We start from the raw sequence: 19,671 nt of genomic DNA on the forward strand, positions 1-19,671 counted from the left end.
AAGCTGTCATCTCTTCCTCTATTTCCACTTCATTACCCTGAATTAATACCACTCGATTTATAATAATGAAGGTTTTTGCTTGCCATCAATTGAAATACTATAAATTAAGAATCATGCAGAGCCTCAGTTTGTATAGTTCTTAAAAAAAGATTTATATCATTTCAACTGCTATCGGTGAAAAGCCCTTGCAGACAGGTAAATTCAACAATCAAACAAGCAGCAATATCTCAGCAATGGTTAATCTATCAAAAAAACTTAAGCACCAAGAATCTTCTGTCAATGTCTGAAATAGTGTAGGGTCTCAAGCAGGAAGTTGGACTAGATAATCCCCAAGGATCCTTCCAGCTCTGTTATTATGATATTCTTGCCTGTAGTTCCCTGGGCTACCCTCATTTCAACTATATCTCTTGCTGGAGCACAGGGACTCATCACTTATGATGCAAGAGCCGAGGTGGCACAGTGGTTAGAATGCTGTACTGCAGCCACTTCAGCTGACTGTTATCTGCAGTTCGGCGGTTCAAATCTCACCAGCTCAGGGTTGACTCAGCCTTCCATCCTTCCGAGGTGGGTAAAATGAGGACCCAGACTGTGGGGGCGATATGCTGACTCTGTAAACCGCTTAGAGAGGGCTGAAAGCCCTATGAAGCCGTATATAAGTCTAACTGCTATTGCTATTGCTATTTGACTCCTTCCTCGAGCTCAGCTTGGTCATCTCCTACATAGCCATTGTGAAACTATAGATCATCTCTTCATTGCCAACTTTTTTATCAAGACTTGTTTGGACTAAAATTGAACAAGAAATGAAGTGCTACAGCTTCCCTTCTTGTGATGTCACCACCCTTTACAGTGACTTCAACATGCAGTCCCAACAACAGCAGGTACACATATATATGTTAAATTCTAATCCAAATTTACTATGGTGATTTCAGATTTTCTTCACCCATCAAACTAGACCTCATATTTGTATTCGCTTAGAGGGGAAAAAATAAATGGAATGACATAAAAAAATTAGTAATGCAATTATCTCTTTCTCCCTACACTAACCCTCCCCCCAAAGAAGTCTATAACCTTTTATAGCTTTCTGATCTATAACTGTTTTCAAATATTGTAGATCAGCCCATTCAGCAGGTGAAAACCAATCAAATGGATTCCAATTCCTGGAATGAAAACTCTAAGAATACTAAGTTTCTAATTTGGCGTCCCCCTTCTTTTTAATGTGCTACTATTTGTTGCCCAACTGAAGCCAAGTGTGTGGGATGCCCCCTCCCCAAAAATATACCAAAAAATGGATGCATTGGGAGCTTAAACGGAAAACTCTGTAAAAGGAAAACAACATCATTATCAAGAACAAAACTTAATGCCCTTAAGAAAGCAGAAAGGGAAATTGTGACAGCCAGTAATCATCACTGACAACATTGTCAGCTGGAAGACATTCTTGACAACTCTTCATTGTATTTGGCCACTGCTAATCAGCTTGAATAGAGTGGTTAATTAGTAAATTAATTTAATTATGGGTAGTGCTTGTCTATAGAATGGTGGGGATCTGGATCGGGCAAGGAAGCCTTCTATTCTATTTTTCTTCATTAAGATGCTCACATGGGAAAATTCGGAGACTGATCATTGCCTTATTTTTATTAATGAGAACTTGGTTCTTTTCTGATAATTTGTCTGGGATAAATGTCATAACTGGGTGGAGTCAGGAATTCCCACCCTCCAATTCTCAGCACACCTACTTTTAACATTGTACAAGCCATGATCATTTCAAATGAAGGATTTCAAAAGCTCAATTCAAACATGAGAGGACATGAAACTGGGTAAAGGTTGGGATTCTGCATTGTCTGATTCTTCATATTCTTACCTTTTCTCTCCGTCCTTTGCTTTCCCCACCAGGCAGATTTGAAAGGGACTAATGTTCATATGTACTTCAATCTGTCTAACTGTGAGATCATGAATTATGTCAAAGGATTCAGATACATCTAAGCTCATTTTTCTTTCTATTAGAGGCAGGGAAGCTGAAGTCACAGAACCACAACTACACTTTTTTGTCCTTGTGAAACCATCTCCCACCCTTCTGACATTTTGAGATGGAAGCATCCACAAAATAAAATTTAAACATTAAAATATGCTAAACCTAATAAAAAGAGGGAGGAAAGATCTTGTCTTTCCAGATCCCAAGAGGGAAACAAGTTAGATAATCATGATTGAAATTACTTACATGTCTACCGTAAGTGTCTGTCTACTGTGACTCTTGGCAATTCAACCATGTGTCCCGACCCAGAAGGAGTTCCCCAGTTCTGCTTTAATTCTCTTTGTTCCATGCAGGAAAGAGTAGATATAGGGGATACAGCTAGCCAACCAGACCCTATTCTTTAGCCACTTTCAATCTCTCCACAATGTGTATAAATATCAATTTAAGCTGTAATAACTTCCTTTTTATGATCTATGGTCTCTTTTCAATATAGAGTCAAGGCAACTGGATGGAGCTGCATGTTCACTGGCCAGATGGTCTATAAAGAGTTTGCAGCAGAAATTTTTTCTTTGCTAGGAAAGAAACATCTGCCACTACGTAGGATTGAAGGCAAGTGCCTTCACCACTTAGGCCACCACACCACTCAACCCAAATTAAGCTATAATGATTGATGCAAAATGTACCAGAAGAACCAGGGTAGAACCATAGGGAACCATGGAGACAGATATATCAGAACATGGGTAATTATTATTTCTTCTCTATACATGTTTGCATCTGACTTATATGTTACTTGCATGAATCACTTTGGTATGTTGATATAAATTTTGTATAGACTCACATCACATGGATTCTTTATATATGAGCAACTGCTCATATATAGGTATCTAATTGATTTTAATTATGACTGGGATTGGGGAAGCATAGGATACACCATTTGGGATTAGAAATAGAATTCTTCTTTGCTCAATACCACATCCTACAAATGAGTAATTCATAAGCAAATTGCCTTACAACACACCGCACAGATGAGAGGAAAATGAATGATAGGGAAGGTTACCTAATAGAATTTGTGGGTCAATGAATATCCAGTGCATACAGTATTAGTGTGATAAAAAATCAGGTATTTTGACTTCCTTCCAAGTCATAGTGGAAAATCATTTAAAGGTGGGTGCGGAATAACTTGACCAGGAAAAATGAGTTGTCATATTAATGTTGATCTACCTTTTTACAATAAGCCAATCTGCATAATTGCTTCAAGTTTCTTTTTAACAAGGTATGACACAACTATCTACTTTTGAATGCCTCCTTCCCTAATACTTGCTGATTTTATACAATACTTTACAAGAATGGATGCCTAAGTTAATAAGCAGGTAGGAACTGAATTCTGTACAGCATTACTCAAAAGTGTCTTTTATGAGGTAGATTGCATTTTTGTCATTCGGACACTAAATATAGGGAAAATGTTCATAAGAAGGAAATAAAACAAAGAAGGCAAATAAGATACATTAGATATGGAGGAGCCAGGTTCCTGCTAGATAGGAATTATTTTATGTTATTTTAGTTATCCCAAAGGTGGTTTTCAAAAGAAAACTGGACTTTCTTTGTTTTCACTTGAAGACATTTTGCTTCTCATCCAAAACACTTCTTCAATCCTTTCATTCTCTACCATTCAGTCAGCAATAGCAATAGCAGTAGACTTATATACCACTTCATAGGCCTTTCAGGCCTCTCTAAGCGGTTTACAGAGAGTCAGCATATTGCCCCCAACAATCTGGGTCCTCATTTTACCCACCTCGGAAGGATGGAAGGCTGAGTCAACCCTGAGCCGGTGAGATTTGAACCGCTGACCTGCTGATCTAGCAGTAGCCTGCAGTGCTGCATTTAACCACTGCGCCACCTTGGCTCTTAAGAACTGAAGGAGCTTCTTGGACAAGAAGCAGAATGTTTTCAAGGGAAAACAAAGTCCCGTTAACATTAGCAATAGCATTTAGACTTATATACCCCTTCACAGTACTTTACAGCCAGTGGTGGGTTTTGATTTTTTTTTAAAACCTCTTCTGTAGGTGTGGCCTGCTTTGTGGGAGTGGCTTGTCAGCCATGTGACCGGGTGGGAGTGGCCAACTTGTAAAATGTGGTGAAACTCACTTAACAACGCTCTTGCTTAGCAACCAAAATGTTGGCTCAGGAACTCTGACATTTGAAGCATGCAAGTCTTAAAGCTGTCAAGTTACAAGATCCTTGCACCGCTAACCCTTTAGAAAAAAACCTCTAGGGGTGTTCAAACTTGACAGCTTTAAGACTTGTGGACTTCAACTCCCAGAATCCTTCCTTTCGCTCTTCATCTTGATGATGTGCGGACGGGTGGGGAGAGGGAGCTGGAACTGGTTCTAAACGGCACGGTAGATTTGTGGAACCTCTTCTATAGAAGAGGTTAGAACTGACAGGAACCCACCCCTGTTTACAGCCCTCTCTAAGTGGTTTATAGAGTCAGCATATTGCCCTCAATAATCTAGGTTTTCATTTTACTGATCTTGGAAGGATGGAAGTCTGAGTCAAGTTATCTTTTGAAAAATCACCTTTGGTACAAACCATGACCTGGGTGACTTATTGTTGATTTCTCTTTATAATTTTACATGTTAAAATACTTTATGAAATGTTAGATGTTATCACACTTTATGTTATTTTAAATAATACCAAAATACCAAAATCTGCTAAAATGTTCACCATTTTTTTCCAGCAAAGGGACAGAATTTTTTTCCACTTAACTTCCAGCTTGTGTTTCTTAGAGCCTTAATTTCCTTCTTAATCCTCTTTCAATCTGTTTAAACTTGAGTCCCCAATCAGTAATTCAATAAGGGCCATTATGATATGATTTATGATATGTGTGTAATCGTTAGAATTACTCTGGGTTATTAAAATATAAAGTAAGCATTGCCGGGAGGGGTCTGTCATTTTCCACATCCTCAACACAGAATTAGGAACTGACCATATTATAAATAGGCAGGTTTGCACAAGTTAACTGGGCAGAACTAATAATTAGCTAACATCTTTATGCATCTGGATTAGTCTGAGTAAATTTAGGTAATCAACTTTTCCCCAGAGCTGTGTACAAGGAAATTCTATCTGGATATATGGGTTTTGCTGTGTAAAACATTTAAGGAATATTGGTTGATAAGTAAATCATGTGAACATCCCATGTACGTATATGTACATATATATCTGTTCTTGTCTCTCCTGTTATATTTTCTAAAATTAGTGTAGAAGAAAAGTGTTTTTTTTCTTTTGTGGCCAAGCTCAGGATTCTTTTTTTTTCCCTGCAGAAAATCAGAGTACATGGGGACACAATGCAAGAAAATATTCCTGTGATGGGGAAAAAAGGAAGAAAATAAAACAAAGTAATGTTCTGTATCTTATACAGTGCATATTGTCTCCCTCTCTCTGAAAAAAGAAAGATGACAGATAGATAGATAGATAGATAGATAGATAGATAGATAGATAGATAGATAGATAGATAGATAGATAGATAGATAGATAGATAGAGAAAGATAGAGATATGTAGATAGATAGAGAGATAGACAGACAGACAGACTATAAATGTCGGACAGATGAATGTCAGACAGACAGACAGTTTGGAGGCCTTACGTGACTTTTGATTTGCCCATCTTGCTTCAAGATATATTTATATAAAAAAAAGAAATGCAAAGGCTTTCCAAGATGCTACATTTTAAAAGATAGGAAAATGATTCCATAGTCTAAAAAAAATCAAAGTTGAAATGGCTTTTATAGTCCCATTCTGGGCAGGGGGTGGGTGGGTGGGTGGAAAAGTCTATTGGCACTGAATCAATTATACACCACCACATCCTGTAAACATTATGTAGCACTGATTGACAGATCTCCTTCATATGTCAATTTCACATGCTTCAAGGTACAGCTCAAGTAATAAGATTTGCAAGTGTTACTTAATTTGCTCTTTTGCTTACTAACTTGAAATCATTTCCTCCCCCCCCCCAACCCATTTCTCAGCAAAGCAGCCCCAAATTCACAAATGATTGAAGAAAAGACACCCGTGATTGCATTCCTACAGACATTCATGAAAGAAACCAATCCTGTCTTCACTCATCTGGAATAGACCCATGAAAGATCTTCATGATATGGAAGACACAAAGAAACTCTCTAACATCTCCAGCTGATGTCTCTCTTCTAGTCTATTTATCTCGCACGGGTCCACCACCGCAAGAATATGGGCAGATAGAATTTTCTCAGATCCCATTGTGAGATAAAAGCCAGAGGAGGTCAGACACTAAAGCCATCTTTGTGTGTGTGTGTGTGTGTGTGTGTGTGTGTGTGTGTGTGTGTGTGTGTGTGTGTGTGTGTAGGCTTTCTGTAATGTCACAACACATTAACTAACCCTGTCTGTCTTCCCTTTCTGGAGAACAGAGTTTTACACTTGTCCTTCACACAAATAACCCAAGGGTGGGAATTATTCAAAAAGCTCATGTTTGACACCCCATCTGTTCATTTCTGACAGCGATATATAATGTAAAGCTATAAAAACTTGAAAAATAATGCAACATAAAAAGGGATTGACTCGGCTCCAAGAGGCCATAAACGGTAACAAATACCACTGTGTGATTTATTTTGTGCTGTAATCTTTACAGTAAGTCATCTTTCAGACATTTCCCTGTGACAGGTTTTAATAATATTAATGCCCAGAGCAATCCAAATCATTGCCAATAGACATATTTATCAAGCTGCCAATCCAAGTAAATGAAATTCTATAAGCAATAATGTAACATGTTAAAAGTGAGCTAATAAAACAAGTCAGCGGAGAAATATTACTTCAAAGAATTCTTCCCCTGCTCTCGCTAATCCATCCCTGAATGTTATATGGCCAAAATGCAAATCTTCCTTCTCTTTTGTGATTTATTACTCCAAAAATATCAGTGACCTTTCTGTACACTTCGGCACAGCCTCCCCTTCACATTCATAAAGAATGCATCACATTTTGCCAGATTAAGGAAAGGCAGAGTGCTTAGTTCTAGTCTCACCCCTATCCAAACTCATCCCACGTCCCACTTGCCCTTGGATCGGGATGTGATGGATAGTATCAAAGAATAAAATCTTAAGAGCTGGGGATTTATGAAAGACTGACACACCTTGGCAATCAACAGGTACTTAGGAATAATTATCCAGATGTTAGATAAGTTTCAATTAAGAAGGAACACAAATTTGGGTGGTGGTTCTCTTTAGAAACAACCAAGAATACATTTTCTCTTTCATCTACGTTCTTTTAATCTTATTTTATATTGGCAGAGGTTAGGTTGGAAGCTTTTTAACGAGAGAGAGAGAGAGAGAGAGAGAGAGAGAGAGACAGAGAGAGAGAGAGAGAGAGAGAGAGAGAGAGAGAGAGAGAGAGACAGAGAGACAGAGAGACAGACAGAGAGAGAATGTATTTCTGCATCCATTTTATGTTCTTGTGTGTGAAATGACAATCCCATCATCTAAACTAAAACACAAATCTGGAAAGCTTAATGGTGTCACCAAAAGGAGATTAACTAAATTTAGAAATAAAGTGACTATCCTTATAAAACAGCTATGGTTCTTTTGGTTATAAAAGAATGACCCTGCTATGACTTGTGGAACAAATTATTCCACAAAGAGAGAGAAACAGAAAGAAGGAGCAGGAGAGAGAGAAACATTCCACATTTTTCCCATAGTTTTGCCAGATTTTTGGCAGGGACACATAAAATCTTATAAAATTTGTGAGTTTGTAAACATTTTAATTAAAACTAATAATGTTGGTATCTGCTAGACAAACAGGAACAAGTATTGTGATAGTACCTCCGGGCAATGGGCAGGCAGATGCTGAACTATAATGATGCTCTTCAAAAACTATGTGGTGCAGAAACCCATAAAAAATAAAACACTACGAACTGCTGATTTAGAAAAGAAAGAACTTTACGAAGGAAATAAGAGAGTGAAGAAGATGATGAATCCTATGGTTATTTAGTGAAATGTTTTGCTGCATTCAACAATTTTCAGATAAATATGTATAAAACTGCAGCTTGGATGTAAGAATGTCCAACTGCATGCTGAATATCTATCTATCTATCTATCTATCTATCTATCTATCTATCTATCTATCTATCTATCTATCCATCCATCCATCCATCCATCCATCCATCCATCCATCCATCCATCCATCCATCCATCCATCCATCCATCCATCTATCATCTATCTATCTATCTATCTATCTATCTATCTATCTATCTATCTATCTATCTATCTATCTACCTACCTACCTACCTACCTACCTACCTACCTACCTACCTACCTATCTATCATCATCTATCTACTTATCTATCTTTCTATCTATCCATCCATCCACCCACCCACCCATCCATCCACCCACCCACCCACCACCCACCCATCCACTATGTTTCCCCAAAAATAAGACCCATTCATTTTTTTTCCCTTTTGGTCACCAAAATAAGCACCAGGGTTTATGGTTAGGATTTGGATTTGGGGTGGAGGTTAGGATTTTGCATTGTACCCCCACACCACTCCAGAGCAGTCACAATGCCTTCACTAGCCTGCTTTTCTGCTCCATTCTCCATCTATCTATCTATCTATCTATCTATCTATCTATCTATCTATCTATCTATCTATCTATCTATCTATCTATCTATCATCTATCTATCTATCTATCTATCTAATCTTCTACAAATTAGTATAGAACCACCAACATTTATGCAAACAGTTTAAAATTCTACAAAGTTCCAGATCATTAATGTCATGTCTAGTAACCCTGATGGGACAATTCCAGGTCTTGGAGTCATGTCCTTTGCTGTAGATCTGCCTCATTTGATGACCGGGGTTAGATTCCAATGGTCAAAGGAGCAATGTTTTCCCATCGTATTTGTTCTCCTCTTGTGAGGGCTATAGAACATCTGACTATGCTAATCTGCTCCACTTTTAAATTAAACAGCTGCAAAGAATTCAGCAGACTTTGTAATCCCCGAGGTGTAATCCAACAGTATGGAAACTTGCTTCTCTTAAATACCTCCCTCTGGTATAATTGACTTTTCATGCACATTTTAATAATGATATTTCAGCAGGTTGAGAAAGGGGTTTCCCCTCCTTCCTTTTTTTGCTTCAGATTATGTTATGGGCAGAAATGGGAGGGGTGTTATGAACTTAATGATTCCCTTTTTAGTCAAATCGGCATAATGCAGTAGTATGGATAATTTTATTCATGCCCTTTAGGGTGAGTTTCTAATCTACTATGTCCCCCAGTCAAAATTGTTGTCAACAAATGGCTATGGACAACCTGCATATTTTTCCCCTTAGTCAAACAGCAGCTGAGAAAGGGGGATTTCAAACAGTGCTAAAACAAGAGTGAGAAACAATAGTCCCTTATCCTTGCGTGCGGTTCCTATATCACTCCTTGGTCATTACAGTTGAATGTTAGCAATATAATTATTGAAAATTGGCACCAGTTTCCCACAATTTTGAGTTAGGAACATATGGAAACTATAGTATAAATGTTGAAAAACACTTATAAAGAAGGAGAAGAAGGAAGGGCAAGGGCAAGGGGGAAAGGGGATGAAGAGAAGGAGGAGGAGGAGGAGAAGAGGAGGAGGAAGGCCAACCTTGCTCATTTTAAATAACTGATTTATTTTTTGAAGCCTACAACAGCATAAAAATGTTCATCATAGCTCCAAAGTTCACAAAGATGGTATGCTTCTATTTTTTTCTTTCTCCTGGCTGTATGTGCTAGGTATCTCACACACAATTACTAGACAAAGGTACAGCTATGACAGAAGATGAAGGAGTCCCTTGGTGTTTGCAGTTGTTCTAAATCTTAATCCATAGTGCCATTGTGCATGGAAATGTGTGTTTTAAGATAATTACTCTCACTAAAAAAACCACTGAAGATGGAGGATCTGCCTAGAAGGGAGTGAGAAGCTCCTTATTAGTTGGGTTTGAATCAGTGGTGGGATTCAAATAATTTAACAACTGGTTCTCTGCCCTAATGATTTCTTCCAACAATCAGTTCACCAAACTTCTCAGAAAGTTAACAACCGCTTCTCCCGAAGTGGTGCGAACTGGCTGAATCCCATCACTGGTTTGAATGCAATATGATTGAGATGTTCTTTGAAACATGGCATGACATTATTTTCAAATTACTTTCCATTACTAGTGAAAAACTGCCCATAATCTCCAGCCCCTTTTAACCATCAAAGGTAAGTACCTAAACAACTTCTAAGATATAAAGAGAAGCAAAAACCTATTTCTCTTGTTTTATTCTAGCTCAAAAAATGGATTTGTAATATAAGGAGAACTCTGTTTAACTCTCTTACCTGGGGAAAAAATCCAAGAAAGAGAGAATCCCAAAGGGTCGTGAACGTGCTATAACTTCATCTGAACGTCTCAAATTACTGTGCATGCTTGATGTCCTTTCTGAAATGAAAATTATTAAGAGGAGATTCCTTCTTTCCTTCAGGTCAACAACTTATGTTCTGCTGAAGCTATCCCAGCCATGTACTCAGAGCAAGTACATGAAGAAATTCTTCTAGTAATGCTAAATTGCTAATCTACTAGTTTACCCAAGTTTATAATATTTATCAATACAGGCAACGTCAAGAAGTCTTTGAAAATGTTTTCCTTCTCTCCTCCTCCTCCCTAATTATTATTATCTACATAGTACTTAACTGTTCTGTAAAAGACATTCAGCTTTACTAATTAGAGATTCCAAGGAAAGACAACCGAAGTTGCAGTTGGAAGTAACTGACCTCCTGAAGGATTGGGATTACTATATCCCTGAGTAAATAGATTTAAAAATATCAGGTGGAGAATGAAAGATGACCAAGAAAAATAAACAATAATCTTTGCTTTGCAAGTTCATAAGTCAGTGGACATTGGCGCTAGTGATCAATGGCTGTCCCTGACTGGTTTTTCTGTTGGTTTTTTCATGGCAGAAAGAAATAGAAAGTAAACAGCATTGATTACAAATTTCTCCTGGTGAATGCTAGACAAATTGCCCAGTTCTTCTGAAGAGTATCGCTGTGGTTATATCGATCATAGAATTTAAAGAAAAGCCTGCAGTGTATATGTTCCCAGACCTCAGTTTTTCTCATTGCAATTCTGTGCAATTTGCAAAGGAAATGAAGAAGCTAAGTCATCAGCAAGACTTGCCTGCCATCTGCCGTTCAGTTAAGAGATGAAAAGATTATTCATAAAAAGAAAGGGCCTTGGATAACATTTACTTTGCAGGAGACATTGGACTTGTTTAGAGCTTGAAACTGCATGGAAAACAACTATTCCTGGAGGAGCAACTCAGACTGAACTTGTGTGCCTGAGAATGTAAGACACAAGGAGCCAACTGAAGTGCACCAATAATGCCATTTCCACTTAGGACTGAGTGATAGGAAGAAAACCCTTTCCTTTCCTTTCCTCCCCTCCCCTTCCTTTCAGAAAGGAAGAAATTGTCATGGAATATTAGGAGACTTCCATCAATATCTTACAGGTGTATGATTACTGAGTCTTTTTGACATTAGCAGCCTGTTGCAGAACATTAATCAGTCAGCAACTGCATGTTTGACTAAGAGTGACTAAAGCAGTCCTTGCCTTCAGGACAACAATTACTGGGCAGAATACCGTAGATAGAAGTCTTTAAGCAGTTGTGATATAGTCATGACTGAGTTAGAATCCCCTTCCAAATGGAATGCATAATTATCAGTGGGTGTTTTACTACTTAGCAAGAATATTTTCCATGCTTCTTTTATATGGTCTTTTGCAATCTAAAAAAAAAATTGAAATAGAAGAATGTCTGTGCACATCATCGATGAATTATTTTTTCCATGTTTTATTAGAGTTATTCTTAGAACTTGCCCTCTCAGTGATTAATAATTGTCTTGAAAGATGATGGTCAGAAAGCATCTACGGTAAATAATCTGCCCCATCTTTCATGAAGGCTTTCTTTTTTTCTTTTATTTTCATTTTTCTTCTCTTTTCTTTCCTCTTCCTCTGCCTTTGCCTCCACCACCTCTTCCTTCCTTCTTTCCTTTCTTCCCTCCCTCCCTCACTTCTTCCTTCCTTCCTTCCTTCCTTCCTTCCTTCCTTCCTTCCTTCCTTCCTTCCTTCCTTTCTTTCTTTCTTTCTTTCTTTCAAATTAATGTAGATTTCTGGTGACTGCCTGGGCTAGTTACCCTCCCTTTTTGGCAAGATTACAGAAGTCATTTTCCCTTGCCTCCTTCCTAAGGCTTAGAGTGGGTGACTAGCCCAAGGTAACCCACATGGTAGTACACTAGTACATACCATCTAGTCTGGTGCCTCACCCACTACACCAGACTACTTCAGCGTGAAGGCTATTACTGTATATATCTATCTAAATTAACAAATACTTATTTTTCATCCACAAAGGTTTTTTTTTCCTCCATTCATTCTCTGGATGCTGTAGAATAGTTTGCTATTTTAGACTGTTTAGAATTACATGTCTCCATTACTTAATAGGATTCTGATTGACTGTACCTTCTGATCCAAAACAAATCCTAAGGTTGCTTAGGATTCCTCATGATGTTCTCTCGGATTCAGCTGAGGCATTAAAAATCAGGGTGAATGCAAACAATTGAAAATATGAATAGACAAAGGATAGGGTGACATTTAGAACATTTTGTCAGAGTTGGAAGGGACCTTGGAGGTCTTCTAGGTCAAGCAGGAGATCCTGTACCATTTCAGACTGAACATGGCTGCCCAGTCTATTCTTAAAAGCCTCCAATGATGGAGCATCCACAACTTTTGAAGTCAAGCTGTTCCACTGTTTGATTGTATTTACTGTCAGGAAATGGGTTGCTTCGGTCTTGGTTGGCTTCCATCCATTGTTTCTTGCCTTCTGGTGCTTTGGAAAATAAGTTGACCTCCCCCCTTTCTTTGTGACAGTCCCTCAATTATTGGAACATATTTAACATGTCACCCATAACCCTTCTTTTTTTACTAGCATACGTTTTAGCCTCCAACACTCTAATCATCTTTGTTGCTTTTCTCTGCACTTTGTCCAGTCTCAACATATTTTTTATATTGTGGTAACCAAAACTGGATGTAGTATTCCAAGTGTGGTCTTACCAAGGCCTTATAAATTGGTACTACTACTTCATATCATTTTGATTCTACCCCTCTGATAATGCAGTCTAGGATTGCATTAGCTTTCTTGGTAGCTGCAGCATACTGCTGACTCTTAGTTAACTAATTGTCCACTAGGACTCCAAAATCCATCTCACAGTTACTGTTATTGAGCCAAATGCCTATTTTGTAGCTGGAAAACACTTGCTACCCAATGTGGTCTCCACAGGACCTAATGATGAACGATGATATTTTATGATTAAGTAAATGCCTCATCCATGAGAATTTCACCCACATTTTCTGCTTCTTAAAAAAATCAGAAATGATTTCTTTTTCATAACATGGCATGGGAATAGTAAAAAGAAATGCAGAAGACTTACGTTGCATGGCACCAGCAATTATCTATCAATACATTAAAGCTGCTGAAATGAAAATTAAATTACCAGTATCTGGGATTGGATGTTTTATACTTTTTCTTCTGCAACGACATTTCGCAATGTGCTCAGGATTGGTGATCCCACTGTGGCATTGTGTACAATAATAATAAGCTCTGGATAATAAAAGGGAAACAAAAAAAATTGGATTAGACAGAAAAGCTGAGAAAACAGACAAGATAGCTTTATTTCATTTCTTTATGTTCGGTGGTAAGAAACTACTTTTCAATACAATAGCAATAGCAGTAATAGCAATAGCAGTGGACTTATATACCGCTTCATAGGGCTTTCAGCCCTCTCTAAGCGGTTTACAGAGAGTCAGCATATTGCCCCCAACAATCTGGGTCCTCATTTTACCCACCTCGGAAGGATGGAAGGCTGAGTCAACCCTGAGCCGGTGAGATTTGAACCGCTGAACTGCTGATCTAGCAGTAGCCTGCAGTGCTGCATTTAACCACTGCGCCACCTTGGCTCATACAACACCCCCCCCCCCAATTGAATGGATATAATTAAAAGAGATTACCTTTTCAGTTCCCGGGTAGAAGCAGCAATGAAAAAGCCCATTGTGTTGTATTGGAGTTTAATTTCAGGAGGTGGGTTGATCAGGATGCTATTGTCAAATAGTATATTAATGATATATGTCAACGTGGCCATTATTCCACTTAACGTACTATCTGCAAAATACATCTAACTCATGTAAGAAGAAAGTAAAGTTGGTGCTTAATAGGGAAGGCAAAATACACACAGCATGACTTTTACAAATTTTTCAATGCTTTAATAAAAGGTCTCCTCTGGGACACATGATCAGGAGAGTGAGGCAGAGAATTAGTTAATTAATCATATGCATACTTATATAGCCATCTCTCCTCTTCATCCTCAAATTTTGAAGCTCAGGGTTGAAATGAGGGCTCTTTGGCGCTTCCTAAGCATGGTTATTTTCTTGCAGATGTTTGATTATCCAAACTAGGTAACATCATCTGTGCTAGTCATCATCATTACCATTGATTATGTTACCAAACTCAGAGAGAACCAAGGACCCATCATTTCAACCCTGAGCTTTAAAATTGGAGGAGGAGGAGGAGGAGGAGGAGGAGGAGGAGGAGGAGGAGGAGGAGGAGGAGGAGGAGGAGAAGGAGGAGGAGGAGGGGAAAACAGGAAAAAAAGATTGATGATATTGGAAGCATTATGTGCCATTATCCAATTGGCTCTTGGTGGGATTTTATTTTTTTCCACAGCTTCCACAGATCCTGCCTATTTTTCTCAATTCCCAGTAAATTTAGCTTATATTCAGATTTAGGGAAATCATGTTGATGATGGAGTCCTAACCTCCTTTACATAATTTCTTTTCAATATTCTATTGGGTCTAAAAAATAAAAATGTATTCAGAGTGCCAATTAAAACCCATTGACTTTATGTGCTTCTGTCTTTTCAAACCAAATAACTGAGTCTGCGTGAAAATTCAATTTGAAATTCACTTTCAATAACATGCCAGCTTAGTATTATCTGCAAATTTGTTAAGTTCTTCTATTCCTTCATCTGTCATTTATGAAGTTATTGAAGAGCACTGGAACTAAGACAGAACCTTGTGGTACCTCACTGCTTACTTCCCTCCATGTAGACATAGATCCATTAGACATGCCATACTAAGAGTTTGGAATAAATATAAAACAAGGCTTTCTACAAAGTTGCCCCTTTTGGGGGGGGCACCCTGGGAAGCTTTCTTTAGAAAAGAAATGGGGGCAAAGCCAAACTGGTTGACGAATGATAAAATTTTATCTTTTAACTCTGGTGACCCAATATTAAGGCCAAGAGAAGAACTTGAATCAGAAGGCTCTTCGTCATTAGTTTACTTAACAACAATTGAAAGAAAGATTTAAACTGGATAAAAAGTGCTATGGATTTGACTTTGTTAAAAATGAATTGGGAAATTTTATTATGTGAAAATGATGAACGTATTATTGCTAAGATCTATAAAATGTTATTGAAAATGAATTTGAAAAATGAATACGTAAAACATTGTATGATTCAGTGGGCAAGGAGTTTTGGATATAATATGATGCTTGAATAATAGGAAAATATGTGGACAAAGGGTTTAAAATTTACATTAAATTGTAATGTAAGAAAAAAAAATCAAGGAAACAGTGAGTCCACTAAAGAGAGAAGACAAGGAAGTAACAGGCAGGAGAGAGAAAGCAGAGCTGCTCAACTCATTATTTGCACCAGTCTTCAGAAACTATAACCCAATCTACCAAAAACATAACTGTAAAAGACAGACTAGAAATAAAAGTTAAAATAAGCAACAACAACAAAAAAAACCAATAAGAGAACACCCATCTGATCTTGATGAATACAAAACACCAGGACCTGATGGATTACACCTCAGAGCTCTAAAGAAGCTGGCAGATGCCATCTCAGAACCACCGTACCACATCTTTCAAAAATCTTGGAGCACCCGGGACCTACCAAAGGACTGGAAAAAAGCTGATATGGTCCCCATCTTCAAAAAAGGAGGGGGGGGGTGGAAACAGACCCAGGAAACTACAGACCAATCAGCCTAACATCAATATCCAGGAAGATACTGGAAATGATAATAAAAAGCATATGTGCCAACATCTAGAAACAAGTAAAGTAATAACTAGCAGATGGCATGGGTTTGTTAAAAACAGATCATGCCAAATCAATCTTATTTCACTCTTCAACATAGTGACTAAATTACTAGACTACTAGCAAAATACTGTGAACATAATATACTTAGACTTCAGCAAAGCATTCGACAAAGTAGACCATAACCTACTTCTTGGTAAGCTAGAAAAAAAGAGGGATAGATAGCATCACCATCAGATGGATTTGTAACTGGCTGACAACGAGTAGACCTTAATGGGTCTACGTCTAGGCCCAGTACTTTTCAATATCTTCATGAATGACTTAAATGAAGGAATAGAAGGGGAACTTAGCAAATTTACAGGTGATACTAAGTTGGCAGGAATAACTAACACCCTAGATGATAGGCTCAAGATCCAGGTGGATTTTGACAGACCTGAACACTGGGCCCTACCTAATAAAATAAAATTCAGCGTAGAAAAAAAGTAAAGTCTTACACTTAGGCAACCCCAACCCCCCCCCCAAAAAAAAACAACCAAACAGAGGTACAGATATAGACTGAGTGAAACCAGGCTTAATAGCAGTAACTGTGAGAGGGATCTTGGAGTCTTAGTGGATAAATCAGAAGTGTGCAGTAGCAGCCAAAAAAGCCAATGCAATCCTAAATTGTATTAACAGAGGGATACCATCAAGATCAATTGAGTTACTAATACCACTCTATAAAGCCTTAGTAAGACCACACCTAAAATACTGCATCCAGTTTTGTTCACCACACTATAAAAAAGATATTGAGACTCTAGGAAAAAGTGCAGAGAAGAGCAACCAAGATGATTAGGGAACTGGAGACTAAAACATATGAAGAACGGTTACAGGAACTGGGCATGACTAGCCTTTGAAGAGAAGAACCAGCAGAGACATGATAGCAGTGTTTCCATATTTGAGAGGCTGCCACAGATAGGAAGGGGTCAAGCTGTTTTCCAAGGTCAGCCAAGGAGTAATGGATAGAAATTTATCAAGAAGAGGTTCAACCTAGAAATAAGGCAAAATTTTCTGACAGGGAGAACAATCAACCAATGGAACAGAAGTTGCCTTCAGAAGTTGCAGGAGCTTCATCACTGGAGGCCTTCAAGAAGAGATTGGACTGCCATTTGTCAGAAATGGTGTAGAGTCTTCTGCTTGGGTGGGGGCGGGTTGGACTAGATGATCTACAAGATCCCTTCCAATTCTGTTAATCTGTCTGTTAAAATTTCTATGTGATGATGTATCATTGGTATTTAACATCAGATAAGTTATCTAAGATGTATAAAGGTATGTCAAATGAATGTTGGAAGTGTAAAAGTAAAGAAGGGACTTTTTATCATCTATGGTGGAATGCGATAAAGCAACAAAAATTTGGAATATGATTCATATTTTAATACAGAAAATTTTGAAAATAGAGATAAAGATGAAAGCAGAATTTTTCCTTTTGGGTCTAATGGAAAAAGATCTGGAGAAAAAAAATTGGCACTTTGCTACTATATATGTTGACAGCAGCAAAATTATTGTATGCACAAAAACGGAAGACACTTTGATTCCTAACATGGACAAATATTTGTAGAATTTGATGGAGTTGGCTGAAATGGTAAAATTGGGTATTTTGATTAAAGAAAAGAATATAAGTACTTTTATTTCCACATGGAGATGGCTTCTAAACTTTGTGCTTGAAGTGGAAAAGAATGAAACTTTGATTTGGGGTTTTACCGATTAGATTAATAGAATTTATAGAAATGGCTTGTTCATATTATTATGAAAAAACAAAAAGTTGTGATTTTATGTTAACGCCTTATTTTACTGCAATAGACATAATCGGAAATCAATGTCTTTTTTTCTTTTTTTCTTATCCTCCCTCACTTCTCTTCCCCCTTTTTCTCCCCCTCATTTTCCTATTTATTTTCCTCTTTTGTACCTTATTTTATTTTATAATCCAATAAAATGTTAAACATGAAGAAAACAATTTAGATCCTAGATAATCTCCAAAGTCTCTGAGTTATCTTTATAACCCTGCAATAAAGCATATTTCAGCAGAATGTATTTTTTTTCTTCTGCAGCCATACATTGTCACATATTGTCCTACACTAAGCCCATATCATAGTATATCTCAGTTCTGTAATGGATGAGATACAGATTAAATTTTCACAAATTAGAACTAAGATTTTAGGGTCACCCCCTCTACTCAATGAAATACTTTTCATTCAGTTATATATTCCTACAGGCAGCAAACAAACATGACTTAAGCAAAGTTGAGGTATTATCAACCAATTCTTGGCAACATAATATGACCACAAACACATTCAAACAAAATAATGGGAGGAGTTATTAACCTGATACACAGAGAGGTTCAAGCATCACCTGTTTCCTTGTTTTCCAGCTCGAAAATCAATAGCAAGAAGTATGAGATCCAGCTTCAGAAAGCACAGTCTTAAACACAAAGAGATAAGTTCAGGTTCGAAAAAGGATAAACAAATAAAGAGGCAAGGCTATGAATATTGTCCCATTATTTAAAAAAATAAACAATATTTAATCTGGATGAGGTCTTATTTTTGGCTTTTTCAAGCATGATGGAAAACACCTAGGTAGAACTCTCTTATGATCACAATTCAGGCAAGGCATGGAATTGCAGAAAGCAGAACCTTAGATAGTTCTATCTCTGCTCTATTTGAGTCAATACCTATCTCTACAACCTTATATAGTAGCCAGCTAAAATCTTTATGGTGATCACCTACATCATCTCTGAAGGAACTTTAAAGAATTTGAATTGCATTGTTTTACTGCCATGGCTGATACGATACAAGATGTGTCTGAAGCAAAATCTTTAAGCACAATGGAGAGTCTGTGTCTTCTAGCTTAGAAGGTTCCTGAAAGCATAACCAACTGATTTTCCTTTCCTCTGTTTTATAGTAAAGTCCAAACATTGGCAGTCATAAGCCTTGAATCTTATCAGAAATATGCCTTTAACATGCAAATGAATGTTCAGATCTCAGGAACTTGGTATACTGAGATCAAAGTAAGCAGATCTTCTAGGAATCCAAAATATGCAATCCAGAGTCTCAAATGAATAAATTGTTGGGTTTCCATATTCAAATTTAATCCCTAGATGCAGCAATAACTCTATTCTTTCCTTATGTTGATTGGTTATCGTAGGTGAAAATCTGAAAATGTGTATGTGGCAAAGAAAATGGAATTTAAAGTGAAAAATTAAGAAAGTAGATTAAGGGAGCAGAGATAGTGGGGAATCTTACCGACAAATGTCTTTGAAGGACATGCCAACAAAATCATTGGAAAGAAGCTGAGTCATCACTTTATAGTCGTTGCCTTCTATTTCATGCTGGTACTTAATCCAAACATCCATATGCTATGTTTAAAAAAAAACACCAATTATTAACTGGATCCCCTGTGGTTGAGTTGTTATCTAAATTGGACACAAACCACTCTAACAATAATTCATCGTGTTAGTCCTTCAGATTAGAAATATCAAGTCCTTAATAATCAAGATGTCCCGAGAAAGC

At 37.5% G+C, this 19,671-nt stretch overlaps 1 protein-coding gene across 1 annotated transcript in view; it reads right to left on the minus strand.

Annotated features, from left to right (window-relative positions):
• The window catches only part of KCNU1 (potassium calcium-activated channel subfamily U member 1), a 91,451-nt gene that overhangs the window by 42,626 nt on the left and 29,154 nt on the right, over positions 1-19,671 (minus strand). The window contains exons 14-16 of the mRNA XM_087703504.1: positions 19,405-19,517; positions 18,515-18,583; positions 14,049-14,135 (exon numbers count right to left, since the gene is read on the minus strand). Of these exons, the coding sequence (XP_087559630.1) occupies positions 14,049-14,135; positions 18,515-18,583; positions 19,405-19,517 (269 nt within the window). The remainder of the gene's footprint in view (positions 1-14,048; positions 14,136-18,514; positions 18,584-19,404; positions 19,518-19,671) is intronic.

Source organism: Thamnophis sirtalis, unplaced genomic scaffold (genome assembly GCF_051295495.1).
Source record: "Thamnophis sirtalis isolate CommonGarterSnake01/CBP01778 unplaced genomic scaffold, rThaSir2_p1.2 scaffold_2, whole genome shotgun sequence".
Lineage (NCBI taxonomy): Eukaryota > Metazoa > Chordata > Lepidosauria > Squamata > Natricidae > Thamnophis > Thamnophis sirtalis.